Source organism: Prionailurus bengalensis, chromosome B2 (assembly GCF_016509475.1).
Source record: "Prionailurus bengalensis isolate Pbe53 chromosome B2, Fcat_Pben_1.1_paternal_pri, whole genome shotgun sequence".
Classification (NCBI taxonomy): domain Eukaryota; kingdom Metazoa; phylum Chordata; class Mammalia; order Carnivora; family Felidae; genus Prionailurus; species Prionailurus bengalensis.
The window spans coordinates 150,363,399-150,386,819 of NC_057349.1; the positions used below are offsets into that span (position 1 = coordinate 150,363,399).

Sequence of the window (23,421 nt, forward strand, 5' to 3'; positions counted from 1 at the left end):
GTTTGCTTCTTAAAAATGTAATGTGCTTTAATAATTCCTAAGGCAGATGTACCCAGCATGGTGTGTGTGTGTGTGTATTTTATTTTTTAATTTTTTCTTTTAACATTTATTATTGAGAGAGACAGAGCACGAGCAGGGGAGGGGCAGAGAGAGAGGGAGATACAGAATCCAAAGCAGGGTCCAGGCTCCGAGCTGTCAGCACAGAGCCCGACGCGGGGCTCCAACTCGTGAACCGTGAGATCATGACCTGAGAGCTGAAGTTGGACGCTCAACCGACTGAGCCAGCCAGGCGCCCCTCAGAGAGCTTTTAACTCCGCCTAGGCTTCAAATTGGAGTGGTGACTGTGGGAGCAGAGCAGAAGTTGGATCTGAGGGAGTCGCGTTGGAAGTGGGCGCCTGCTGCTCGCGGGGGACCCGTCTCTGAGCGCGGCCACTGAGAGCAAAGGGGTGAACCAGGTTCCTAAGAGGCGGAGTTATCAGACCCAGAGCAGACTGGATTCTACTCGGGAGGGGAGGCATTCTGGATAACGCCCGTTTTCCTGGGATGGGTGTTGCTGCTCTGGAACGAGAGGACGTTTGTGAGCGGAAGATAGGTTTTGCTGAGGTGCCGGTGTGATTGGGGGGCTGTTTTGAGCTGGAAGGGCAGTGTGTCTAGACCAGGCACTGGGCAGCAGTGTCCCATACAGGGAGAAAGTTGGGGAGTAATTTATGGTTGCCAGGTAATGTCACTGGACGTGGGTGAGATTCTTTTTGTAGAAAGTATGTAGGTAATGGGAAGACTTAAGAGAAGGCTGCTGTTAAGAGGACTGGGCAGTGAAAGGAGAAAACGAAGCAAAACAGTCTCCAAGGAATTAGGAAAACTAGCAGAACATCTAAGAAGTAGAGCTTTAGAGGGATGGGGGTAGAAGGAATAGTTTTCTATCCAGACTTCCAGGAGACACTGAAAACCTAAATATTGTTAGCAAAATAGCTGTGGTTGATATTAACCAGTCAAATATATTAAGTTCAGCTATTTTGTTTGTCTTTAATAAATGACTTAGAAAAATATGTTCTCAGGACACCTGGGTGGCTTATTGGCTAAGCGTCTGGCTTAGGTCATGATCTCAAGGTTTGTGGGATCAAGCCGCACATTGGGCTCAGTGCCGAATATGGAGACTGCTTGAGATTCTCTCTCCCTCTGCCCCTTTGCCTGGCTTGCACTCTGTCTTAAAAATAATAATAATAAAATGAAGTAGAATTGACAAACAGCATTGTTAGTTTCAGGTATACACTGTGATGATTCAACCCTTTTATACACTGCAAAGTGATCACATAACGTGACTAGTTGCCGGGGGTGGGGGGGGCCTTAGTTGGTTAAACATCTGAGTTTTGATTTCAGCTTAGGTCATGATCTCATGGTTTGTGGGGTCGAGCCCCACCTGGGGTTCTGTGCTGACAGTGTGGAACCTGCTGAGGATATTTTCTCTCTCTCTTTCTCTTCCTCTCCCCTGCTTGCGCACACTCTGTCAAAATAAACTTAAAAAAAACAAAAATGTATTCTTGTAGCCTGTCCTGTCGGTAGAAGCCGTGGGATGTGGTCACGTGCAGGTGAGTGTAACGAGAGTGACCGCTCAGTCTATTACTTCCCTGTCTTGTCGGCCTGACAGTTTGCCCCCTCGGTTCTGATGACTGAACTCCCTTCACGGCCCATCGGACTCGGCCCGTAGGAAGCTTCCCCCCTGGGCTTTGTAAAGCACGGTTAAGCACTCAGGCGCGCTCTGTGGTGTCCTCCGAGGAGCTGGCCCGGAAGCGTCCCGTGCGTCTCAGCTAGCTGATGCGTGGCACAGGGCACGAGCACCAGTTACAGCCGCGGATTTCTTACTGCGACACCGTCGGCGCCCGTGTGGGAATTCTCCCGCCTCGGCGTCCTCACGACCCGTGTTGGGAGTGCCAGCTGTGACCGGGGTCCCGCACTTGGGGTCCTGGAGAGGCGCGGGCCTCCGTGTGCTCGTCTCCAGTCCTGCCTTCATCAGAGACCGAAGCGCACATTGATGCAAACGGGTTTTAGTCCATTTTACTGAGCTGCTCCACTCTTCCTCCTCAGCACGGAGGGTGGTGCCTGCCTCTGTGACAAAGACACCATGGTGCGGTGTTAGGCTTATAAACCGGAAACTGTTTGAATTAGACCCTCTCAACACTCGGTACACTGAAACCAAGTTAGGTGTAGATGGATAAACGGATGCCAAAAGTAACCCATCCAGTAGTGAAATTTGGCCACGTGAGCCTGAGTTTTCCAGCCGCCTCATCGTGGCGTGTCCCTTAGAAGAAATGCTGCTCGAGATTGTGTATCTGTAGGAGCCCTACTGACTCTTGAAAATGGTTTTCTGGGAAGCCCCGACCTTAAGTTTTTTCAGACAAAAAGTGTTTGATTCTCTGCAGTCTGTACCTTGGGGTTGCAAAGTACTTGTCTAGACTTCAAGCAGATGCCACGTTTTTCAGAAAAACTAGATTTCTGACCACTTGCATGTTTTGGTAGCCTCCTAAGGGAGGGCACAAGGCCCTCTCATCAGCTTTCAGAACAGGCGTTCTGGTTTGCTCCTTGGTTGTCTGATGGGCACAGTACGGACAGGTTGCCTGTGTCTGCAAAATGGTTCTTACTCGTTCTCTTGTACGTGTTTTCCTTATAAATTACCCCGAATGTGCCTTTGGCAGCAGGGCACGATGAAGTCAGAAGGGAGCACCTTGGGCTAGTGGAGCACACGCTTTAACAGCTGGCCTCCCTGCTGGGATGGCGTCCCCCTCTGCGGCTCTGCTTCAGCCGGAAGCCCAGCCGCTTAGGAGAGCACCGGCGGCATTGTGCCCGCCTCCCGACGTGGCACGGGGAACACGTGCAACTGAGGCCTTCCGGTGTCTCCCACTTCAGCTAGAGTAAAACCCAGGCCCTCGCGATCATGGTTTGCGAAGTCCCACGTGGTCTGGCCTCGGTCAGCCTGACTGCATTTTCCCTGCCTTCCCTCGGGTGCATCTCTGGCCATTGAGCCTTCCGGACCTGTGCCGGCTGAAGGCCTTAGCACCTGCTCGCCCCCTGCCCAGAGAGCTCCTCAGGTGGCCGCGAGGTCGCCGCCGCTGGCCATCCAGGGCTCATGGCAGGTGTCCATCTTCGAGAAGGCTTAACAGTCCCACGAGCTTAGGAAGCTCTTGGTTTCTTACCACCATGCTTGTGTTTTTCACAACGCGTGCCGCCATCTTAGGTTTTCTTGTCGCTCTTTCCCCCCACCCCCTGCACCCCACACCTAGAGTAGAAGCTCTTTGAAGGCCAGGACACTGGACTGTTCATGGCTGCGTCCTCAGCATCGGAACACGGGCCTCTGTGTGAGTTCGCGTGTGCTAAATCGTTGACAGGCAGCACTGTCGGAACACCGTGGAGTTTCTTCCTTTTCTCATCTTTGAACCATGGTGAAAATGGGTTCATCGTTATGAGAACTACTTGGGCTTGAAGAGGGAACAGGATCTGTTCTGTCGCACAGGACTAGTCAGCATACGGTGCTACTGGATCAGCAGGTGACTGTTCACGTGTGTTGTCTAACAGGAAAGGAGTATGGAATTAGGAACACAGATTTCATTGTTGCATTCATTATAACCGGAACTTAGATGCCCTTTTTAAAAGTGATCATAAACGTTAGCTGTCTCGGTTACTGGGATAAAATAAAGGAGTGCTCAGAGATGTCTGAATGTTTTTTTTCAGGTGGAACACTGAGAATTTATGCAGATAGCTTAAAACCGAACATTCCCTACAAGACAATCCTGCTGTCCACCACGGATCCCGCTGACTTTGCTGTGGCCGAGGCTCTAGAGAAATATGGTCTGGAGAAGGAGAACCCTAAAGATTACTGCATCGCCCGGGTAAGTGACTACCCAGCCAGAACCTACCAGTGCCACACATGCCGGCACTTCTCGTTCAAGTGGCAAGATAGCCTTTGAGTGAAGTTCAGCGTAGGCTGGTTTTCTTCACACTGTATCATTTAAAATGTAATACGTGGAAACCCTGTGTTAAATCCCCCTTCTGTTACAGAAGTAATACATGTTCTTATCATAAGAAAAAGTGTCAAAAGGTGAAGACAATAAAATCACCCATAGTTCTAATACGAAAGGATAACCACTGTCCACGCTTTTATACACACATATCTTTAGTTCTTATTTTGTGTACATAGGTGACTTTGTGTTTTTTCATGATGTCGTCTTAAGGTTTTCACTGAGATACCTTGTGACGGTCCCACTCTTAAGTGGACTCCAGTTTGCTGCTCTAACGAGCGTTTGGTCGGTGTGTTTAGTAGCCGGACTGTCTTGGAGATAAAGCCTGCATCTCTCACCCTGGTACTCAGAGACCACGAGATGCTTTTCCTCACAGCTGAGTGGCTGACACTAAGTGAGATCAAGCAGGTTTTCTCTCCTGAGGCAGACTACTTGGAAAGTTCTTAACCCTTAAGTCAGTCACGAGGAAATGCCGACTTCTTCATTACCGGGATTTCTCTGGCAAAATCTCGTCCTGGCAGTGGATTTTTAGAAGAAATAAATCCCTTCCTTTCCCCATCTTAGCAGTTGATTACGAAACCGTGATGTATTACTTGCCATAGTGCCCCCGCCGCACAAGATGACTGGGGAGTAAGTAGAGGCAGTAACCGTGCGCATTTAAAGTCTGCGGTGTCCCCAGTACCGACCCCCCACCCCAGGAACACCCCTTCACCTTCGAAAGTCCCTTACCCCGTCTCCGGCCCAGATAGCGCTCTCTGTCGCTTAGTTTCGTGTGCTAGAACTGCACATAAATGGTGTCGTGTAGCAAGCGGTCTTTCTGCCTGCTTTCCTCCACTGGGCACCGGGAGCTCAGGGTCGGCCGCGTGCTTGGGCGTGTCTACACTGGCTTCCTTCCGGTTGCTGAGTAGTATTTCGTTATATGGATGGTTTGCGGTGCTTTCACCCACTGACCTGCTGACGGACATTCGGGTTGTTCCCGGTGTTGGGTTTTGGGCGGTTGCGGTCAGGCTGCTCTGAGCATGTGTGTGCAGGTGTCCTCACAGACCTGTTTTCTAAAGTAAATGCTGGGTGGCAGGTGTATGTGTAACTTTTTAGGAAACTTTGAAACTGTTTTCCAAAGCAATTCAATCACGTTGTGGTTGCTTTACTTCCTCATTTGTGTTTGATACTGTCAATTACTTTAAGAATCGGCCATTCTGGGGTGCCCGGGGGGCTCTGTCGGTCGGGCGTCCGACTTCGGCTCGAGCCGTGATCTCGCGGTTCATGGGTTCGAGCCCCGCGTCGGGCTCTGTGCTGATGGCTCGGAGGCTGACGCCTGGAGCCTGCTTCGGATTCTGTGTCTCCCTCTCTCTCTGCCCCTGCCCCGCTCACGCTCTGTCTCTCAAAAGTAAATACTTTTGAGAAACAAAACAAAAAAAGAATCAGCCTTTCTGATAGGGAATAATGGGATGTCCGTGTGGCAAACGGTTTTAATTTCCCTCTTGATAGTTCTGTGTTAAGTCCTTTGTAGGATACATGTGTTGTGAATGTTTTTTCCCCAGTCTGTGGCTTGGTTTGCCTTTTCATTTTTTTAATGATGCCCCTTAGAGAATACATTTTTTTTTTAAGCCTTCTATTATTTTTGTGTTCTCTGTAAGAATTTACTTCTTTTGAGGTTGCAAACAGTTTCCTCCTGAAGTTTTGTACTTTAGTTTTTACGTTTTGGTCTCTGTTCCATTTCAAGTTAGCGTCTATCTGTTGGTGTGAGATCAGGGCAGGTGTTCATTTTTTCCGGTGCAGATAATTGGTTGACCCAGCACCATTTGTTAAAAGGACTTTCTTTTTTTCCCTGTTGAGTGCTTTAACGTCTTTGCTGAAAATCAATTGGCCATATGTGTGTGTGGTTCTATTTCTGGAGTCTGTTAATCTGTATTTTATCTTTTTGTGAACACCACACTGTATCGATAGATTGATAATAAGTCTTAAAATCAGGTAAATAAGTCCCAATTTTGTTTTTGCTTTTATTTATTTTTTCTAATATTTATTTTTGAGAGACAGTGCACATGTGCGTGAGTGGGGAGGGGCAGAGAGAGAGAGGGAGACACAGAATCTGAAGCAGGTTCCAGGCTCCCGGCTGTCAGCACGGAGCCCGACGCAGGGCTTGAACCCATGAGCTGTCAGATCATGACCTGAGCCAAAGCTGGATATTTAACAGACTGAGCCACGCAGGGGCCCCTGTTTTTGCTTTTAAAAATTGCTTCAGGGGCGCCTGGGTGGCGCAGTTGGTTGAGCATCCGACTTCAGCCAGGTCACGATCTCGCGGTCCGTGAGTTCGAGCCCCGCGTCGGGCTCTGGGCTGATGGCTCAGAGCCTGGAGCCTGTTTCCGATTCTGTGTCTCCCTCTCTCTCTGCCCCTCGCCCATTCATGCTCTGTCTCTCTCTGTCCCAAAAATAAATAAACATTGAAAAAAAAAATTAAAAAAATTGCTTCAGTTATTCTGTATTATTTATGTTTCTGAATAAATTTCAGAATCAGCTTGTCCATTTCTGCACAGAACCTGCTGGAGTTGTGACTGGATTTGCATGGACTCTAGATAAGTCAGGGGACACCCTGTCCTCAGTCTCCAGTCTTCTAGGCTGTGGACAGAGCGCACCTCTGTGTGGGTGATCTCTGTGCTCCCGGTAGTATTTTGTAGTGCTCAGAGTAGAGGTCTAAGACCTCTTTTATTAGCTAGATTGAATTAAGTAAAAGAGTTTCTTGAGTTTTATGCCTTTTAATTTTGTTGAAAAGCTAAGAAGTTATATTCAGTTGGAAAAACTGTTTGGTAGATTTGTAGTTTGATAAATATAGTTGAATTGTCAGCTGAAAATGAGAGAACAGGTTTTTTTTCCCATTAAAATGACAACAAAGAAATAAAAACCTGTGTAAGTGCTCAAGAACGAAGAGAATGAGAGGAGAGATGGCGGAAGATAGGGTTGTGAGTGAATTTCTGAAGAAGCAGCTGACAGGTGTCCTGCTCATTGGGCCGCAGAAAGCCTACGGAGAGAACCCGCCAGGGAGGAGCTTGCTAGTGACCGTGTCACGAGCCCACGCGGACCCAGGAATGAGTTGCTTTAGCACTTCCCGAGTCCACATTGAAAGTGGAGCTAAATCATATTGGGTTGAAAGTTTCCAGAAGCAGTGGACTCCACCAGATTTCCTTCCCATTCCAACTGCTGTCTCTTATCTCCGTGTGAAGGCTGTGGTCGACCTGATGGGGAGGAGGCCTTGTGTTTGGGGGTGACGGGCACACAGGGCACAGCAAGGGTCTTGACTGAAAGTGGGAGGGTGGAGCGGAAGCCTCTGCTCAGGATGCTGACGGCCAGAAGATTTAAGGACTTCTCCCAGAAGGCACTCTCTGGCCACGTGAGAAGGATGTGTATGCAAACTGACTTGTGGAAGCGCTGGTCCAGTAACCTCACTCAGGCCTCCTCGCAGGAATCCTCGTGCATACATACGTACGTACGGCCCTCACCTTGAGCTCTCTCGTGACTCGCTGTTGAACGTGAACGGACGGCCAAGGTTCAACAGACACTGAAACACCTTTGAGACGAAAGACCAACCCAAACAGGCAAAAGAACACAGATGAGATAAGACAGAAAGCAGACGGAAGTGTTCAAAAACCGAGAGACTGGGACAACAAGGAAGACCGTGTATCTGTGGAATAAGACCAAATAAGTCCTGTAAGAAGGGACACTCAGACCTGAGAAGTTTATAAATGTAAGCAAATAAGGGATAGGAGAAAAGTATCAGTGAAAGGGGTGAAAGATAAAGGGAAGGAAACATGCCAAGTGTAGAACAAAACGAAAAGCTCAGAAAGTTAGATCTGCAGAATACCTAACACTTACCTAAAGGAGGGTCAGATAGAGAAAGCAAGAGGACGTGGGGAGAGAGAGAAGTTACCAAAGGAATGTACTAGAATATCTCCCAGAACAGGAGGGTTTGAGTTGCTGGTTTGAAAAGGCCCACTGAATGATGGTACAGTTACTGAAAAAGATCCAAACCAGGGCATGTTATTTTGAAATTGTAGAAAACTAGAGAAAAGAAAACAAGGATTCCGAGGAGAAAGATTCAAGCCGCATATAAAGGATTGGGGGCAAGACTGCTGCCAGTCATTTCAGTAGTGGTCACGGAGTCTGGAACACATGTAGCTTTCTAATTCAGAGTGAAATGTTTCCAGTCCAGATTGTCAAATGGTAGGTACACGGAACGAAGACCTTTCAAAACCCGTCAGGCCAAATTGACCACCCATTGAGCCTTTCTCAAAAAGGTACCGCAGGGTATTCTCCAGCCAGATGGGCGGAGTGGGCCGAGAAAGGGAAAGATCCAGCCAGGCTCCCAGAATAGAGTCCGGCACAGGAGGTCATCCCAGCAGTGGTGGCGAAGGAGGGTCTGGAGGGCATCTGTGCGGTCATCCTATGGAGCACCCACTTCAGAGTGGACGTGGCGTTTGAGATTGAGAATGGTGTTTATAAATAAGGTGATAAGTGTTACGGTCTATCTAAAGCAAGGGGCTAGTGAATTCCCGAGTGTGTTTCTGTGAGGACTTGTTCTCATTCCCGTGTGTTACAGCAGGTAGTAAGAAGCAGACTCCGCACCCATCACTAAAGGGATGCCCATCCATACCGTTGAATACCTGTGGCTGTGAAACATGATGAATTAAACCTGTCTTATAAAACACCCTTTATTTGGAAAAACAATTACCACAAAATAAAATGAAGCAACGTGAGCCCCTGTGTGTGCGTCCATGACCATACGGCAAGGTGGATGCGTGGGAAGGGTACGCTCCAGGTCACTACCCGCCGACATGAGCGGAAGGGCATGGAATGGAAGACTTTGGAATACCACGTGTGATGCCGATGGGAGCCTCTTACGTGAGGTAGATGGGTGAAGATCATTGCCAAAAGTGTGGTCGTAAAAATAGTTCTCTCACAGTGGGGTTCGTTTCTTCCTTGGGCTTTTCTGTATTTCACTTTTTCACAGTGATCCTGCATGATTGGGAATGGGGACGAAACACCTCAAAGCTCGTGTCTCCGTGGGGTGGGGAAGATAGGTGACCACGAGCGTTTGGTGTTGATGTGCTCTTTCGTTTCTTTGGTCTTACCAGGGAAGAGTAAGAACTAGGATTGGTGAATTCGAAGGAGAAACCATGCTTCCAGACGTGCAGAAGTATATTTTATACTGGATTTCTGGCCATTAGCGTTCATAGATAGAGAGACTGTATCACGACCTGAAATTCCACCATACTTTGAGGAGGGGGGGTGCCTCGGGTCAGGTCGGGAGAGCAGGTAGCCAAGGTAATCGTGTATTCCCTCTGGAGGGAAAATCCTGAAGATCCGGGACATTCTGGTGCATTTTCTCCCGGCAGTGAAGTGTGAAGTAGAGGAGACCCTGCGGTAGTGCTGGGCCCTGGAGACCCTTGCCTTCCGTTGAGGAGCGCGTGGTGAGAACTGCTGTACCCGCGGGAAGCCCCTGATTGGGCCCACGGATAAGGATGGATTTGGACACGCGCTCCTTATATTTGGGGTCAGCAGCGGCTATAAACGGTGTTCCGGTCAGAATAAAGTCGGTACGTCGGTAGTGTAGGAGTCCCGCCCCTGCTACTCTGTGGTCACCCGGGGCAGGAGCTCGGTTACCGGGGCCTGACCTGTGCTCCGTACTTGGGATTGCTTAAGTGTCCGCCAGGGGACCGTGGACCATTAAATACATTCAGTTCCGCGTAAAGGTGCATTCGATATAATACATGGTAATGAACGTTATCATCTTTTCCCTTTCCTTCATTTCTGCTGCACTTTTACGGATGAACTTCAGAAGTGTAAGGGCACCTTAATCGGGGTCATGAGGTTGTAAAAGCCTGCTTTGGGCTTGTAGTGACGGGCCTCTTTGAGGTCACTTGAATCTCTTTTGAGGGTCTCCTGCTTTGGGTTTTCTGTTCTGTCACATCCTTGCAAATTCTGCTTCGTAGGCGGTACGGAGGTGATTATTGTTTTAATCCTGTTTTCTTTCTTGGCTTGCCATCTTGCTAGCTTCGTGATATGTAGCTCTTCCATACTCATCGTTGTTCTAGCTGTTTAATTATTCAACAGATATTTAAGTTCCTCTTGGTGGACACTCTGCTAGGTTACAAAAACAACAGCTGTCTTTTTTTTTTTAATTTTTTTTTAACGTTTATTTATTTTTGAGACAGAGAGAGACAGAGCATGAATGGGGGAGGGTCAGAGAGAGAGGGAGACACAGAATCTGAAACAGGCTCCAGGCTCTGAGCAGTCAGCACAGAGCCCGACGCGGGGCTCGAACTCACGGACCGCGAGATCGTGACCTGAGCCGAAGTCGGCCGCTTAACCGACTGAGCCACCCAGGCGCCCCATCAACAACAGCTGTCTTTAAAGGAACTTACAGAGAAGCCAAGAATGAGAAAAGAAACATGGAGTGTTGAAATGAGAGCAATCAGGGAAGGCCTCCTGGAGGAGCTGTAGTTGAGCTAGACATGGCCAGTGGGTCACCGGCCTTCAGGCCCAAGAAATTGCGGAAGTATGGAATTCATGGCCTACTCTGAGAGCTCTGAGTAGTTCTACGTGCCCGGATCTACCAGGGTGTGTGACAAAGATCGGGACGCAAAAGAGGAGTGAAGGTCAGGTCCTGAACTGTGTGTTCTAAGCCCAAGATACCAAATTGAGTACAAAGCAGTACGAGGAAAGATTAATTACTTTAGCAAGAGGGTGTGTTGTAGTGCATTTGTCTTTTTAAGGTAATCTGAAGCAGTATGGAGATGCTGTAGGCTTCTACACAAGAGTCTCATCCATCTGGTGTGTGAATGTGAGGCTGTATCTAGGTGGTAGGGCCTGTGAACAGAACTCTGTTGCAGTACTGGACGTTGAAAATAATGTTCCGATGCCACTGGCTTGGCTTCTCATATTTTACTTTCTGTAGTCGTGTTGTGACGTGTTAGTATTTCAAATTGAATGAAGGGTGGGCCGATCCAGCAGGTGCATGAGGTCCCTGGGCCTCCGTCCCCTTCATTTTTGCTCTGGATTATTGGGGCTTTCCCAAGTTATTCAGAGAACTGTTTGACTACCATGAAAACATGAAGTAAAAAGTATTATGGCATGATGAATTTTAAGAGCGTCGTGAATCCAGCATTTTAAACCAGACACTTAAAAACATCTGTTGCGTGAATAACCCTGTAGTATATCTAAATGATCTGATTAAATTTAATCATAAAGCTATTATCTACAAGAAAGAGCTATTCATTCTGTTTTGTAGTTATGTGACGGCTATCCTGAGAGATCCCACCTTAGATGAAACTATTTTGTAAAAATGATGACCGGATAGTGCACAAGTGGGTTAGGGACCAGGGAGATTGAGCTACAGTAGAGTGATCTTTCCTGAGGAAATTGCTCACAATTTGACCAGTACGTACAGTCCTTCCATAAGAGTTTGTTTTAAAAAAAAACAAAACAAAACAATTACTCAACTAGTTTTTTGGGGGGCCGGAGAGGCAAGTGAGTAGACGTGGCACAGCCAGCAGGCTGAGCCGTGTCGGAAGCCGCTTCCCCGCAGTGCTCCTCCACCTTTGTTGGTGGTTTGAAGATTGGTGGTTTGAGGATTGGTGGTAGGGTTTGGTCCGTTTAATTCTATTGTGAGTTTTATTTACAGGAGGTTCTTTTTTCTGAATCCTGGTGTCGTCACAGTTAATTATTTGTTCCTTTCAGGTTATGCTGCCTCCTGGAGCCCAGCATTCGGATGAAAACGGTGCTAAAGAAACGATCCTCGATGATGACGAGTGTCCTTTACAGATCTTCAGGGAGTGGCCAACTGACCGAGGTAAAGGGTAATTTTATTTGTTACAGAATCGTTCATATGCTACATTAAACCTCTGCCTGAGGTGTCAGCTGTGTGACACTGTCAGGGGTGCAGGAGAACGGGCGTGGCTGTCTATGCCCTCCTCCCTAGACCTGCTGAATGGCTCCTCTGGTCCCTTGTCCTGAGGGCCACACTCAGCCCACGTGCAGCGGGGGTGTGGGCCCGGAGCGGGCTGTCATGCTGTGGTAGGAGGAGCCAGAGTCCTGTCTGTGCTGACCAGGTGGGCGGATTGATTACAGGGGGGACTGTAACCTGCAGCCCCAAAGATTGTCAGTAATTCGGTCATTTCAGATAATAAACCAGACTTTTCACTGTTCAGTTTCTGCTGATTGTTTCAGAGCAGGAAGGTTGAAAGCTGTGTTTTGATAAAGTCTCATTTTGCTCTCAGTTTCACGTGATAAGCTGACTGTCGTTCAGTGGGGGACCTTTGTGTAGTAAAGACATAAAGATTTATTGCCAATTCATCCTACCAGTGCTTGAATGTACATTGGTAGTTTAAAAAGTACACTTGTGCTTAGTGCTTTCTCTAGACTGTTTAAAATTGAACTGTATTATAAAGTCAGATTGCTTTGAATTCTGAGTTAATTCAGTTGAATTAAATAAAAGTCAGATCAACTAAAAACATTTTTGTGTGTATGTATTTGTGTATGTGTGGTGGTGGTGGGGTGTGTGTGTGTGTAAACTGATCATAGGGTTAGTTACCAATATAAGCATTCATTTATTCTTAAACTGATGCTCTGGTATTTTTCAAGCATGTAATATGCTTGGGTAGTCATTGATTTAAAATAATCTTTGTAGGGGCGCCTGGGTGGCTCAGTTGGTTAAGTGTTGACTGCAACTCAGGTCATGACCTCCTGGTTTGTGGGTTCGAGCCCCACGTTGGGCTCTGTGCTGACAGCTCGGAGCCTGAAGCCTGCTTCGGACTCTGTGTCTCCCTCTCTCTCTGCCCCTCCCCTGCTCATCGTGCTCGCTTGCTTGCACGCTCTCTCAAAAATAACATTGAAAATTAAAAAAATAATCTTTGCACATGGCTACCAGAGTTTTTCAGAATACGAGTGACTGATATTTCCTCCACTGAGTAAAAGTATAAATTGAGTAAACCTTCACTCGATCATTCCTTGAAAGATGTTATTAAGTTATATTTTCCCGATAAATCTCAGGGGAGTTGGCCATCAGTCACTCAGCCATCCTCGCCTGTTTGAGTCTGGTTGATGATTTACAACATTCTGTTCTAGGGGTTTTAGTCTTTCAGTTGAAGAGGAGGCCGCCAGACTACGTCCCGAAGAAAACGAAGAAACATGTCGACGGGAAGCTGGTGAAAGGGAAGGAGAGAGCCGAGGGTTCCGGCTACGGCTCAGCACTTCCGCCTGAGAAGTTGCCCTACCTGGTGGAGCTCAGCCCAGGTGAGGAGGATGATCGGTGCATGTTGTTCCAGCTTTAAATGTTTTCCTTGTAAGGAATTGTATTTAAGTACTCTTTCAGTCAGCGGAAAACCTTTTTTAGACCGTTTATTTTGTAAAAAGTTACTCTCATAAGATGACATTTTTTAAAAAAAATAACAAAAACAACCCAGAACCTTGAGGTTATATGGGACATGTATGTTTACGCATAAAAATAAAGTTCACGTGGATAAAAATGAATATTGAAAAACAAAATTTAAAACCGTGAGTATGAGGTGTTTAAGGATAAATGATACACTTCTTTAGAAAATGTTTTTCCCAAAATAACCTTATAAAATACTTAGTCTAAAAATGATGAACTGGAATGTACTCTTTGGGCAAATTTAATACAAGCAGGTACACGTGGGATACGTGTCCTGTTGAATGTGTGAACAGTGTGAGAAAGAGTACCTTTAAGTTGAACAGCACAGTAATCCATCTAGAAGAGGAAGGGTATTTGGTTTTAGAATCCTAACAGACTGGGTTTCTTTTCATGTTAGTGCTCGGTTTCTTTTTAGAGCTCTTCTCTAAAGCTGTTCTAAATTAGCCTTAGAGGCAAAGAAATACATGAACGTCCTTACAGAGGTGTTTTATACACACATCTGGATGTAGAGTAAAATGTGCGTGTATGTGATGTATATGAATACACACATGACCTCTTGATCGTTCAGCCAAACTATATCCTTTTTTATTCATTGGCTTAAAATGGTGGAGGGTCCCCCGTATTCTGAAATGCTTTGAAGAACAGAGATTGCGCCCTCGTGCCCAGGACTGCTTTCCGATAAAGCTCAATTAGTAATTACAGAAGAAGCTGCAAACCCAAGTGGCTGTGTAGGTCGTCTGGAGTTGCTCAGACAGGAATTCTGTCCTTCTCTTCTTGGGTTCTCGAGCGTTGGTGTTTACGAGACGTGGTCCCGCAGCCGGTGGCACCGGCAGGCTCTGTGGACGCGGGAAAGTGGGGTTTGGGCCGATGCTCTGTAACTTATGCTCGGTGGCGGTGTGCTGTAAGTGGTAGTTTTTATACTTGTTATGTTTGAGGAATTATCAGAATCGGTGAGCTGTTTGTGAGGAATGTGTTAGTGTTGCTTTGTCCCTTGGTTCTCTGACCGAAAAGTTCATTTAAACTTGTCGCTGTGGTTTGGAACCCTGGCCCGGTATTGCTGTGCGACCAGAGGGCGTGTGCACACGGTGGCCTTCTGAGGCGGTGACGGCATCTGGGGGCCAGCCGATGTGTCGGAACCTAGAAGTTTCTAGGATCATTGGGTCTGCTTTTTGAAAGTTTGCATTGCATGCTGGAAGCTAATGGTTTTCTCCAAACCTAAATTTTTGAGGATTCAGGAGTGTCTGTCTGGAGGAACCTGATAAAGAGCTGACATGGGGTAATTTTCAGAGGACAGTGGGAAGGGGGTTTGCATGGGGAGCAGAGCCGGGGCGAGCATTCATCCGTGCATCTGTCTCACGAGTATTTATTGATACTTACCACGTGTCAGGCCCTCCCTGGTCAGGGCCTCCGAGGTAGAGCCACAGCAAGACAGATGAGACCTGCTGAGACCTGGACCACTGACATTCTCGTGAGAACTGCTGTTTTCCCTGCTCATTTCATGTTTGTAGTCACCCTGTTAAACACAAAGGAGTTTTGTAGGCATGTGTGTGGGACGAGAATAGACCCTGCAGAGAAACCTTTCTCTAGATGTTGGCACAGCGTGCGTGGGGTTCTCGGTCACGTGTGTCCCTCCTTGCTGGCGCCCTGCTGCCTTTACCCACCTTGACGGAGCTTCTGCTCCAGGGAGGGAGAGGTACCAGAGCCGTCCCCGCCCTCAGGTGCCTCCCTGTGGTCTGACCTCCTTCCCCAGTGCCTCGGGCTGCCCGCCAGGTCACCTCCCTCGCCCTTGTTCCACAAGAGCCTGTGATTCACATCGGCCACACGGTCGGTCCCCCGGGTAGACGAGAGCTGGACCGAGGCCTTCCTCGCCGAAGCCATGCTGTGTTTTCTGGGCCATGCTGTTTTTGCAAGTTCATGTTTTTTGTTTTTTTTTAATTTTTTTTTTTAATGTTTATTTATTTTTGAGAGAGAGACAGAATGCGAGTGGGTAGGGGCACAGAGAGATAGAGGGAGACACAGAATCCGAAGCAGGCTCCAGGCTCCGAGCTGCCAGCCCAGAGCCCGACGCGGGGCTCGAACTCATGAGCTGTGAGATCCATGACCTGAGCTGAAGTCGGACACTCAACCTGCTGAGCCCCCAAGGGCCCTGCAAGTTCACGTTATTACTAGTTGAGCAGTCAGCATGCTGACTGAGGTGGATTTCGTTTCCATTTACGAGGAAATAATGCTGGTAAATGTGGGTTTGTCCTGAACAGATCAGTGTTGTATTTCCACTGGACGTGTTACCCACCAAGCACCTATCCACAAGGTGGGGCCCGGGCTCGGTGTTTCCGAGGTGTGGGTGTGTCCTCATACTGTCCTCACTGGCTTTTGCAGAGATGGAGGGGTGGGAAAAAGCCCTTTTATTCTTTGATTTGGATTTAAATGTGTTCTTTTAACAGAAGGAATCCGCCACATTGGGTGGTCGTCTTCTATGTGATGAACTAACCCTTGCTCTTCTGCTCAGTGACCTGATGTCTTGGTGTTTCCTTAACAGTGTGCATTGGTTTCTAACACACACGCTGCCTGGAGCGCTGTTGTCTTGTCCTCACAGCCCCGAAAACTGCGGGAGAAATGTGCTTTTCACCCTTTGAAAGGTGTCCTCCTACAGCTCACCCTCTCCTGTCTCTCTCCTCCTTCCCTCTTCACGTGCTCCGCATGGCCTCTGTCCTGCCGGTGCTGCCTTCACCTGGGCCCCGTGCATGTGCGCCTAGTCCCAGGGAGAAGGAGTCACTTTGCCTACTACAGCTATCACACTTACGAAGGTAATGCTATGCTTCCTACTACTGCTGGGACTAGAGCGCTAATGGACGTCTTGGGCAGAACAGTGTTACCTGACCAGACGTTTTCTGCATGAGTTTTTGAATTGATACGAATAACTTGATGCTAAGAAATGGACTGTACTGTCACCTTATCCGGATCAGTAAGTGCTCCGTATGCAGCATTCGCTTCATTTAATACAAGCGTTTTTTATAGGAACATCTGGTTCCCTTATTCGGGTTAAGTCTTAAGAGATTGCGGCCAAAGAAGGGCGGGAATGGTGTTCCTATCCTTCCCCTCCTCTGCCCAGGCAGGTTAGGAAGCCAGGAGAAGCTGGGGGAGGAGGGGAGAGGGGTGGGAAGAGAGCGAGGGTGGTGGGTAAGAATGAGGCCCAGAGGAGCGGCAGGTGCCCTGCTGTCACGCACCCTGGCTGTGATGCCGGCGGGGAGGGCTGTCCCAGTCAGTGGTGTGTGTCTGACAACATTTGGGAGGCTGAAGGGGAAGAGAATCCACCCTCAGCTTATGTTACGACCACGTTATAGGACGTTTCCAGGATTAGCTCTGTTCTCCTGGTTGAAATCTGTTTCTTGTTAGCGAAGATGTACTTTCTTACTTAGAATTTCTCAAATCTGTGTGTGTCTTTGTGACGTTCCATAGTACAGGTAGTTTTTGGTTTTATGGAAATATTTCTTTTGTTTTTATATTTTGAATGTTATTTTTTTACATATTAATGTAACATTCTAATGCTCTCCCATGCTGTATAGAGTTTACCCACCTTTTAGCATCTTCTGTTTGTTGCATTTCCTCCAAACTGATTGTACACATTTTCATTGGTTATTAACCGAACTGGGAACTTCCGCATTTGTTCTTTTTAAAGAACATTTAAGCAAGTGATGTTTATCACCTGTTTTGGTACTTCTACATGCATAGAGTCTAAGACCTGTTTTTACTGTGTGTTTTGTATTTTTTTATTCCTGAAAAGGATTCTTTAATGTTTTCATGTGTTTGTTAATTTCATACTGTAAAGTTATGGAGCACTAGGAAGGAGAAAACATTTCCTTTTTTTTTTTTTTTTTTAACCTGCTGTGTATAAAAAAAAAAAAGTATATACTCCTCAAGTTTGACCAGAGTGTTTCTAGTTTTCCATTTTTATTTAAGAAGAGCTAGTTTGTTTGCTTTTCTAAATAGAGTTAGTGAAAATACGCTCTAAGCTCTGTTTCAGTAAGCTTCAAAAATTTGATAGTTTCTTAACTATTGCATTGATTCACCAAAGTGTAAGTTGTGGGGATGTGAACGTACGTTCAGTTTCTCACCACCCCTGGGACACAAGAAACGCTCTGTGGCTCAGCCTTCTTTAAGTGAACGCATCCCTCCCCCTTTTGTAAGCGGTATGGCAGACCATATTTTGTACCAGAAACCAACTTCCAGAAGTTCACCCTGGGAAATGAGCAAAGGCAAAAGCAGAGCTGGAAGGGTAGAATTGTCATAGGGTAAGAACAAAAGTGCTCTTTAAAAAATGGTCTTCTGTGTATAAGGGCTTGTTTTCTCTTAATGTTTAGGGTACTAGGAAAACTTTGGGTTATATCTCAAATTAAAAAAGGCAAAAGCAGAGAAACAAGATGCAGAACAGTGTGAATGGTAATTTAGGGGTAGCAGAGTTGACAAATAGAATTCAGGACATCCAGAGACTTGGATTTTAGATAAAACCCCAGTGTTTGTGTGAATGGGGCCCAGCGATTGCCCATTTGACTAGATGACATGTATTTCATTTGTCAACCCTAAAGAGTGTTCTAGTGTTTGTCCAGAAAAAAGAAAAAAATGTGTGTTGAGTTGCTTAATTGTATGTGCATAAGACAGATTTTCAAGATTTGCTTCTGGGTGGACAATCAGGCCGGGAAAAGAAGGCTGCTTTTCATTGTGTACTTTCTGTGCCTTTTGAATTTCAAACTACATGAATATTTTATATACTTTTGACTTTCTGTCAGGACAGTAAAAGAACAACCTGCTAGAAGCACTGCTGTTGGAGGGAGAGTTACTTAGACTCGTCTGTGCTTTTAAAGGCGCTGCAGGTCTGCCCTGTGTGCGGAAGAGAGGTGCTCAGGCGGGAGTGAACGGTCTGTGGAGCACTGTTGAGTGAGCAGGGGGGGAAATACAAGGGTTTGTTTCAGGTACCACGTTTCCGTGTTCGTTAACACCCATGAGATGGTCCCTGTCCTTTTAGTAAGGACAGAGGAGTGAAATGTTCCAAAAAGAAAGATGTCCATCATTTGAAGATGACCTGCCTCCCCTGCCCATACTCCCCAGCTCCGGCCAAACCCCACTGTATCCAGTGAGTTTGGTCGCTGCCATTTGGCTCACTCAGAATCCACCCCCGGAGGCCGTATCTGTGTTTGCCGTTACTGTGAAGTCGTAAGAACTGAGGAACCCGGGAAGAAGCTTCCCTCTGATCCATCAGTCGGGAGGTCTCCAGCACAGTGAGATGGGGGGAGGGGCAAGAGGTCCGTACTTCCCCGTTGCTTTATACTTGCAACTCTGCTGATGTAGCAAAGCACGACCTGTCCACGTCTTAGCTCACAAGGTACCCCTCAGAAGCACTCAGAATGCAGAAGAATGTTCATGTCAAGTTTTTCTTTCACCCCCTAAACTGGTATTTTTCATGTTCTTGGTATTTTTTAACTTTGTATGGAAACCATTGTTCTTCATCATTTATTTGCTGCTTTTGCTTACTTTGTAATGCATTGGTGTAATTTCTGTGTGACCATATTGCATTATTTTCTTCATTTTCTGTCACTGATTGTTTCCTGTTAATAAACTAAATCTTTGTTGAATGTATACTGTGGAGCAGACACTGTACCAAATGCCAAGATACAGAGATTTAAAAAAGAGCCGCCAAGGAGCTCGGAGATGGGGCGGCAAGTAAATAAAACACTCGTGCACCAGGGAGAGCGGCAGGAAGATGAAGCGATCCGTGGTGCTGAGGAGGACGACGCACGCCACTTCCTGACCGGGACTATGTACTGGGACTGCCTGTGCTGTTTAAAGCCGGCCAAATCCCACACATTCCTAGGGGGCTTGGACTCTGCGGGTATGGAAGGGAACTGCCCGCGTCCAGGGGAAGCCCTGGACGGTTCCAGTGCCTCATTTTGGGTCAGGACTTGGAGTTGAAATAACTGTTCAAGGAAAAAAAAAAAAATGCTCCAGGTGGCACCGCACATAATATTCCAGCTGTGAAGCGTGGTAGATGATGAATTCTCATTCACATGAGATGTTGTGTCTCTCAAATACAGGTTATTTTCATCCAGATTTGACAGGTTTCTGAAATACGCCAGAAGGGGGAAATGTTATTGGAATGTTACTCTGTGTGTACTGTGAAATTGACAACAGTGCTCATAGGACTTGTGCGCTCGCAGGGTCTTTTGTCTGCGGGAGCTCAGGCCGCACCACAGCTAGGAGACTTGAGCAGTCTACACCCCGCGTGCGCTCCCAGTGTTTAATTTCGGAAGCGATTACCTCCTGATCCCAGCGACTAGAGATTGTGACTCGTGGCCCCATAAGTGAGGCTGCAGGGTAGTAGCATGTCAGTGAAGTAGGTCAGGGAGGCTCCACTCAGCCTTTTAAGGACCTGGTGTAGGTTGATGGCCACGGCCTGGAGGCGGGTCAGGACTCACTGATCCTGTGAGGCCTGTTTCCTTGTACGCTCACAACTCTGAAATCTGAAGAAATCTTTGATCCATATCCTGCGTTGAGTACAGTAGGTGAGAAGTGAGTAAACATCTGGGTACGAGTGAACAGCTGTCTTGCTCTTCTCCCTTCTCCTCCCCCACGTCATCCCCGTCCCCAGCCCACCACAGAGATTCCTGCACAGGGAAATTAAAAAGATCTACAGTTATACCGAGGTATAAAATGATTAGCCACCCACCCCCATCCCCAAGTTCCCGTGGAGCTAAGCACATTTGATGGTAGTTCTTACTGGAACTTAATGTCAGAAATGGGCATTGGAATCACCTAGGGAGATTCTTTGGAAGACGTGTGCGTGGGCCTCCTCCCGAGATCTTGGTCCAAAAGGTCTGGATGAGCCATGAGGTGGTATGTTTAAAACCTCCACCAGTGACCCCGCTATACCCCGTCCGTGCACCTGGTGCCTGCCGTGTGCGGTCTGCATGGCAGGTTTGCTGGGAGGAGGATCTGGTCCGAAGGGAAGTCCGTGTGTGTTGGTCATCTTTACCTAATAGAGTTGCTCTTCAGAATCGTTAACAAAAATCCAGGGCCGCGTGGCGGAGAGATTTCTCTTCATGTGGTAAGAAGATGATGGTTATAGATGATGATGTTGGCACCTTAAGTCACAGGAAACAGCTGATGTGCTTGCGTCTTAATGGGAAGTTTCTGTGTATCCACTTAAACTGCATGGCATAAATTTGGGGAGTTTTTTGATAAGAAATCCTGAGAATTGAGAGCTGTCGTTCATTCTAAGACAAGCTTTTGTTTGCTTTGTTGGCCTGTTTCAAATGACATGACAAGAACATTACACTTTACAAATGAAGTTCTGTACTTTTTCCTTTTGCAGATGGTTCTGACTCCAGGGACAAGCCCAAGCTTTACCGCCTTCAGTTGAGCGTTACTGAGGTCGGGACAGAGAAGTTCGAGGAGAACTCCATCCAGGTGCGCGGGTGGCCACAGGTCTAGCTCCCTCCGTAGCTCACACTCGGGTGGGCAAGGGCACGAAGCGCAGGGCCTGCCGCATGGCAGCGGATGAAGGAGTGGACAGAAAGGAAAGACTTTATCTTTTAACATAGAGAAATGCTCCAGTGTGAACAGAGCAGGCTGTGAAATTAGGTCCCCTCTCCACCTCTAGAAACTTGATGTGGTCATCGTGTTCCTCTGAGACTGCTTTTCTCCAGAAGGTGGTGATGACTTCATGGGTCTTTGTCAGGATTAGAGGAGGTGGCCTGTGTGAGAGTCCTGTTGCTGGGACTGATGCCCGTAGCAGTGGGGGCTTCCTGAACGGTAGTTAAAATGTTAGCAGGATGTGGTTCTCAGGTGCTTAATGAAAACAGCATGAAGTGTTCTTTAAAGAGGAAGTTCGGGTTCATTACCTGATAGAACTCAGCTGAACTCTGGCAGACCGCCCTTTCTCCTGTGTGCCCTTTGCCGACTGCAAATGATGGGTCAGGTCATTAGTGTCCTTTCCTGTTCTAACATCCCTCCTTCAGCATAGCGGTAAGACAGGTAAAGAGTGTGTGATCCTAATGATCTGTACAGATTATTATCTGATAAATGTTTCAGGTGGCCGTGTGCTTTTCAACTCCGTATGTCTTCAGTCAGGTTACTGGATGCTAAAATTAATGTGTTCAGTTTGACACTATTTTGACAGTGTTTACTTTTGTACTGTTGGGAGGAAATCCACCGAAAAGTACCAAAAGTTCTGTTTTTAAGTACTGTGTCCTTTGTGACGGAAGTTTCTTTGATTTTATCTTAGCTGTTTGGATCAGGAATTCAGCCCCATCACTGTGACCTCACAAACATGGATGGAGTTGTCACCGTGACTCCGAGGAGCATGGACGCCGAGACGTACGTGGAAGGACAGCGCATCTCCGAGACAACCATGCTGCAGAGTGGGATGAAAGTGCAGTTTGGGGCGTCACACGTGTTCAAGTTTGTGGACCCCAGCCAGGACCACGCAGTGGCCAAGAGACCCGTGGATGGAGGCCTGACGGCCAAGGGCCCCAGACAGAAGCCTGGGTAATTCTATGTCGGCTGTGAGAGTTTTAGGGTGTCTGATTATGTGAGAAGTGATCAGAATTAGGCGTGCGTTATTACAGGTGGTTTTATTTTTAAACATTCCAAGTGGGGTTTGTTCTTGTTGATTTGGGCTGGTTTTGGAGGAGGATGGAAGAGGTCTTGACTTTATCTGAACACTGGAAGTTGGGGCTGGTTTTTAAATTATTTTCAGAGTTTGTCTTTTTGGCCGATACTTTACTCTTAGGAAGAACTGGTGGTATTCTCCGTGATGGTCCCGTGGAGCTACAACTTTTGTGGAGGTGTTTTTCTGCCCGCTGTTAGTGAAACACGTGCGGCATTAGAAGTGCCTCAGCTCCACCTGGTGCCTTTCTGAGGACTTGCCACGTGGGCCTGTCACCAGAAAACAAAACCTTACTGGCCATCTAGTAGAAGTTCCTGAGTGGGGAGGGAGTAGGACTTCATTAGGACACTGATCGTTTTTTATAAAGCAGGCGCTCGCTGTCTGGCTACTCTGTTATCCGTTCCGCAGGTTGCTAGGGCACGGGTCTTGGGAAAATAGCCACGTGGCCCTTTGAGCCCAACGGCTCGTGTCGTTGATGGCCACCAGAGAGCCTGCCGCAGGAGCCCTGCTCCAGGAGCGTGCCGGGAACAGGATGTGGGGCCAGGAACCGCGCGGGGCCGCTCTCTGTGCTGCCCGGCCCATTGTTTCCTTCTGGGGCCTGCCTTTGCTCAGCCCGCCGCTCAGAGCTCGCGTCGTGGGCCAGGTGCGAACTTGTAGCTGCTTGGAATTGTCTCTTGCCGGTTTCTCGGCTTTGTAAAGCCTACCGCGATGGTGCCTGGTGGGTTATCAGTTCGTCCCGGGTCCTTGTGGAGTCCTGGCCAAGGAAGCGATCAGAGGCAGCTGGTGCCAGTAAAGACGTGACGTCCCTCTGCACGCTGACCCTTTGGGGATCCTCACACACGTCCATGTGGGCAGATTGGGTGTGGGACGTGTCACGGGCTGGTCGCCTCTCACTGTGAGCTCCCAGTTGCGACACGGGACCCATCCCTCGATCTCCGCTCCTGAGGAAAACCAACGAGGGCCTTCCCACTCAAAGTCCATTTCTGTCTGATGCTGTTCCAACTTTAAGCTGAACGCGTGTCCAACCTCACCCTTCTGTTTCGCATCTGGGAGGAGCTTTTCTCTTCTTTTTTTAAGGTCCTGTTTATTTATCAGGCACATCCTCCTTTCCCGTCTGTGTCATGACCTATACGTAGCCTCTTTTCTTTCAGCACATAGTCATGTTCAGATGGTTTTGTTTCATTTCCTTTTATTTTTCATTATTTTTAATGTTTTCCATTTTAGGCCTCAGCTTTTCTTCAGCTCTGCTTTCTTTCAGCACCAGAAACCGCTCTGCCTGCCTGAGGGTTTTCTTGCCACACTCATTCCAAAGACATGATCGTACGACG

General features: G+C 47.5%; 1 protein-coding gene across 18 annotated transcripts in view; it reads left to right on the plus strand.

Moving 5' to 3' along the window:
- AFDN (afadin, adherens junction formation factor) overlaps positions 1-23,421 on the plus strand; it is a 141,917-nt gene that overhangs the window by 47,512 nt on the left and 70,984 nt on the right. For 13 of the 18 annotated variants that reach the window (XM_043592748.1, XM_043592755.1, XM_043592752.1 and 10 more), the window contains exons 6-11: positions 3,724-3,881; positions 11,742-11,853; positions 13,128-13,295; positions 16,188-16,238; positions 20,798-20,892; positions 21,710-21,972. In XM_043592748.1, the coding sequence (XP_043448683.1) occupies positions 3,724-3,881; positions 11,742-11,853; positions 13,128-13,295; positions 16,188-16,238; positions 20,798-20,892; positions 21,710-21,972 (847 nt within the window). The remainder of the gene's footprint in view (positions 1-3,723; positions 3,882-11,741; positions 11,854-13,127; positions 13,296-16,187; positions 16,239-20,797; positions 20,893-21,709; positions 21,973-23,421) is intronic. The other 5 variants (XM_043592758.1, XM_043592756.1, XM_043592767.1 and 2 more) reach the window with 1 other exon arrangement.